This window comes from Carlito syrichta, unplaced genomic scaffold, assembly GCF_000164805.1.
Source record: "Carlito syrichta isolate Samal-C Ts95f unplaced genomic scaffold, Tarsius_syrichta-2.0.1 Scaffold305690, whole genome shotgun sequence".
Classification (NCBI taxonomy): Eukaryota; Metazoa; Chordata; class Mammalia; order Primates; family Tarsiidae; genus Carlito; species Carlito syrichta.
In genome coordinates, this window is record NW_007249786.1 from 27,321 (window position 1) to 29,698 (window position 2,378).

Genomic DNA, 2,378 nt, shown 5'->3' on the forward strand with positions numbered 1-2,378 from the left:
CCTCAGCCTTCCAAGTAGCTGGAACCACAGGTGTGTACCACCACACCTGGCTAATTTTTTAATTTACTATAGAGACAAGGTCTCGCCATATTTCTCAGGTTGGTCTTGAACCCCTGAGCTCAGGCAATCTACTTTGGTACCAAAGTGCTGGGATTACCACACTCAGCTGATTGTTCAACTTCATAAAAAGAGTAGAGAATTAAGAACAGTGGGTAAATTTGAAAGCTACTTGTATTTAATTTTAAAATGCACTTTCACATGAATGAAGTCAATGTAAAATTTACTCTCTAAATAATGGACTTTTTTGTAGAGACTTGATTGAAAAAAAAAAATTGGCACTTCATGTGGATAAAGTTAATGTGAGATTTACAACACTCCAAATAGTCAAATTATACAATGGAGATCTCACTGAGAAGAATCTGGCAATAAGGGTACAAAACACTAAACAGATTTTAGTTTGATGTCATTTCTATATTTGCTGCTCACTTGATTCACAGTTGCCCCTGTCTAGAAGAATAAATAATATAGCAAGAGAAAATTAAACTAACAGCTGCTCCTTGTCAATTTAATTATCATCCACGAAAGCATCAGGATTTTTACAGGCTAAGCCTATGCAAACAGTAATTGAGAATTCTTGGTATAAAAAACTGATGCAAATGCTTCATACCACTTTTGAAAAAAGAAAATTAAATATTCAAAAGATAGCAGAAGTTTCAAGATTTCAGTTTTCCAAAGACAGAAATTTTTGTTCCACCTTTCTCTTTTGCCTTGCCTAAACAAATGACACATACCTATATTATGACAGTACTTCAACCCAGTTTTTTTCACAGATACTTTAGAACTTCACCATACCATTAATTCTACTTTAAAACATCATAAAAACGATTATTACATCTATTTGACAGCGGAGAAACTGTGACATACAAAGATGAGTCACCGGGGCAAAAGAAACACACGTCCTACTCGATTCTTTTCACATTCTCTGGCAACTATTTCCTTTCGTCCTTTCATTAGCAAAACAAGCTGACATCGTGTACGTAAACGTATCTACAAACTTATCAAAGTAGGAAATGTAAATGAAAAAAAGACGCCTTCAACAGAGGTTCACTGCAAGAATAAACACAAGTCTACGGTTAACCCCCGATTGGTAAGCTCCTCCCTTCACCCCAATTTCTTTAGCTGCTGAAAAATTTTCTTCCCATTGTAATCCCTCAAGAGATTGTATTTATTTCTCCCCTTATAAAAAGGGGATTCTCTCCAATAATCCAGAATCACTCTCCTCCTTAAATAGGTTATCTCTTTTCAACATCCTGTTTTTCTGATGACAGCAGTCTCCGAGCCTTCCCCCAGATAGTCCTCATGGGCTCCAGAAGCAGCTGCCACTCCGCAACCCCCCCCTCCCCCGCCCCAGACCAATTGTGTCCGGTGGTTCCCAGTCCCGGCGTCCGCGCTCTCCCCCATCACCCCTCCCCCCGCAGCGTCGGCAGCTCTTGCTCACCTCGGCCCCAGACAGGAAGGGGTGCGAGGGCCCTGTGATCGTCAGGTAATTGTCATTTCCTCCGGGAAACTGGAAGCCAAAAGAAAGCCACAGGGATAAGTTAGGGGAAGCAGGGAGTTAGCCTGGAGCGGCGGATCCTGACCCCGACATTCTGACAACACTCCCCAAACCCCGCTCTCTCGCCTCTCCCGTCAGCCGCCTCTCCACGCGGCTTCCCATCTTTGCTTCAACCCGGTCGGCGGCGCTCTCTCGCCAGCGCTCTCTTCTTAGCGATCAGACACCTACCTCCATCTTCACCCAACCGCTACCACCGCCTCAGACCCCTCATCGCTCCCACCGCCCCCACTGGACTCGGAACTGCCGTCACTTCCGCAAGGACGTGCGTTGCTCGGCGCTGATTGGAAAGAGTGCCGCGGGCCTGCTGCGAGTCGGGCGCCGAGCGTGCCGGAAAGGTAGCTGGCGCCCCCTGGAGCTTGGTGGGATGATAGCATGTAGAAGTGCTAGAGGCTTCCCCGGAGGTGGCTTCGGGTACTCCGGACGTAAGGAGGATTTCTGGGGAGAGCAATAGAGACGTGATCTGGGCTAGAGGCGCCGGAGAGGGGGAAAAAAAAATAAGGAGATCGGTAGATTGAGTGGCTAGGGAGGTCGGAGGTACGTGGCTGCAGAAGTCGGGCGGACCCGGAACCCGGAGAAGTCGAGACCATGACTTATGCTTATCTCTTCAAGTACATCATCATCGGGGACACAGGTAACCAGGGGCTGGCCCGCCTTCAAGCCTGGGGCGGGGATCCCAAGCTCCCAAATCGGGTCGCGGGGGCGGGGCTCACCTAGTGGGCTGGGCGATTAGAGAGGAGCGGGCGGAGGCGGGGCGGCCGGGGGC

General features: G+C 47.7%; 2 protein-coding genes across 5 annotated transcripts in view; one reads left to right on the forward strand and one right to left on the reverse strand.

Moving 5' to 3' along the window:
• TOX4 (TOX high mobility group box family member 4) overlaps window positions 1-2,364 on the reverse strand; it is a 19,973-nt gene extending 17,609 nt beyond the window's left edge. Inside the window, exons 1-3 of one of the 3 annotated variants that reach the window (XM_008062391.2) lie at window positions 2,200-2,364; window positions 1,784-1,964; window positions 1,499-1,567 (exon numbers count right to left, since the gene is read on the reverse strand). In XM_008062391.2, the coding sequence (XP_008060582.1) occupies window positions 1,499-1,567; window positions 1,784-1,789 (75 nt within the window). In that variant the 5' untranslated portion in view covers window positions 1,790-1,964; window positions 2,200-2,364. Of the gene's footprint in view, window positions 1-1,498; window positions 1,568-1,783; window positions 1,965-2,199 lie in introns of those variants that run through there. The other 2 variants (XM_021714657.1, XM_021714656.1) reach the window with 2 other exon arrangements.
• Window positions 2,096-2,378, forward strand: part of RAB2B (RAB2B, member RAS oncogene family) — an 18,925-nt gene continuing 18,642 nt past the window's right edge. Inside the window, exon 1 of one of the 2 annotated variants that reach the window (XM_008062393.1) lies at window positions 2,096-2,246. In XM_008062393.1, the coding sequence (XP_008060584.1) occupies window positions 2,201-2,246 (46 nt within the window). In that variant the 5' untranslated portion in view covers window positions 2,096-2,200. The remainder of the gene's footprint in view (window positions 2,247-2,378) is intronic. The other variant, XM_021714659.1, reaches the window with a different exon arrangement.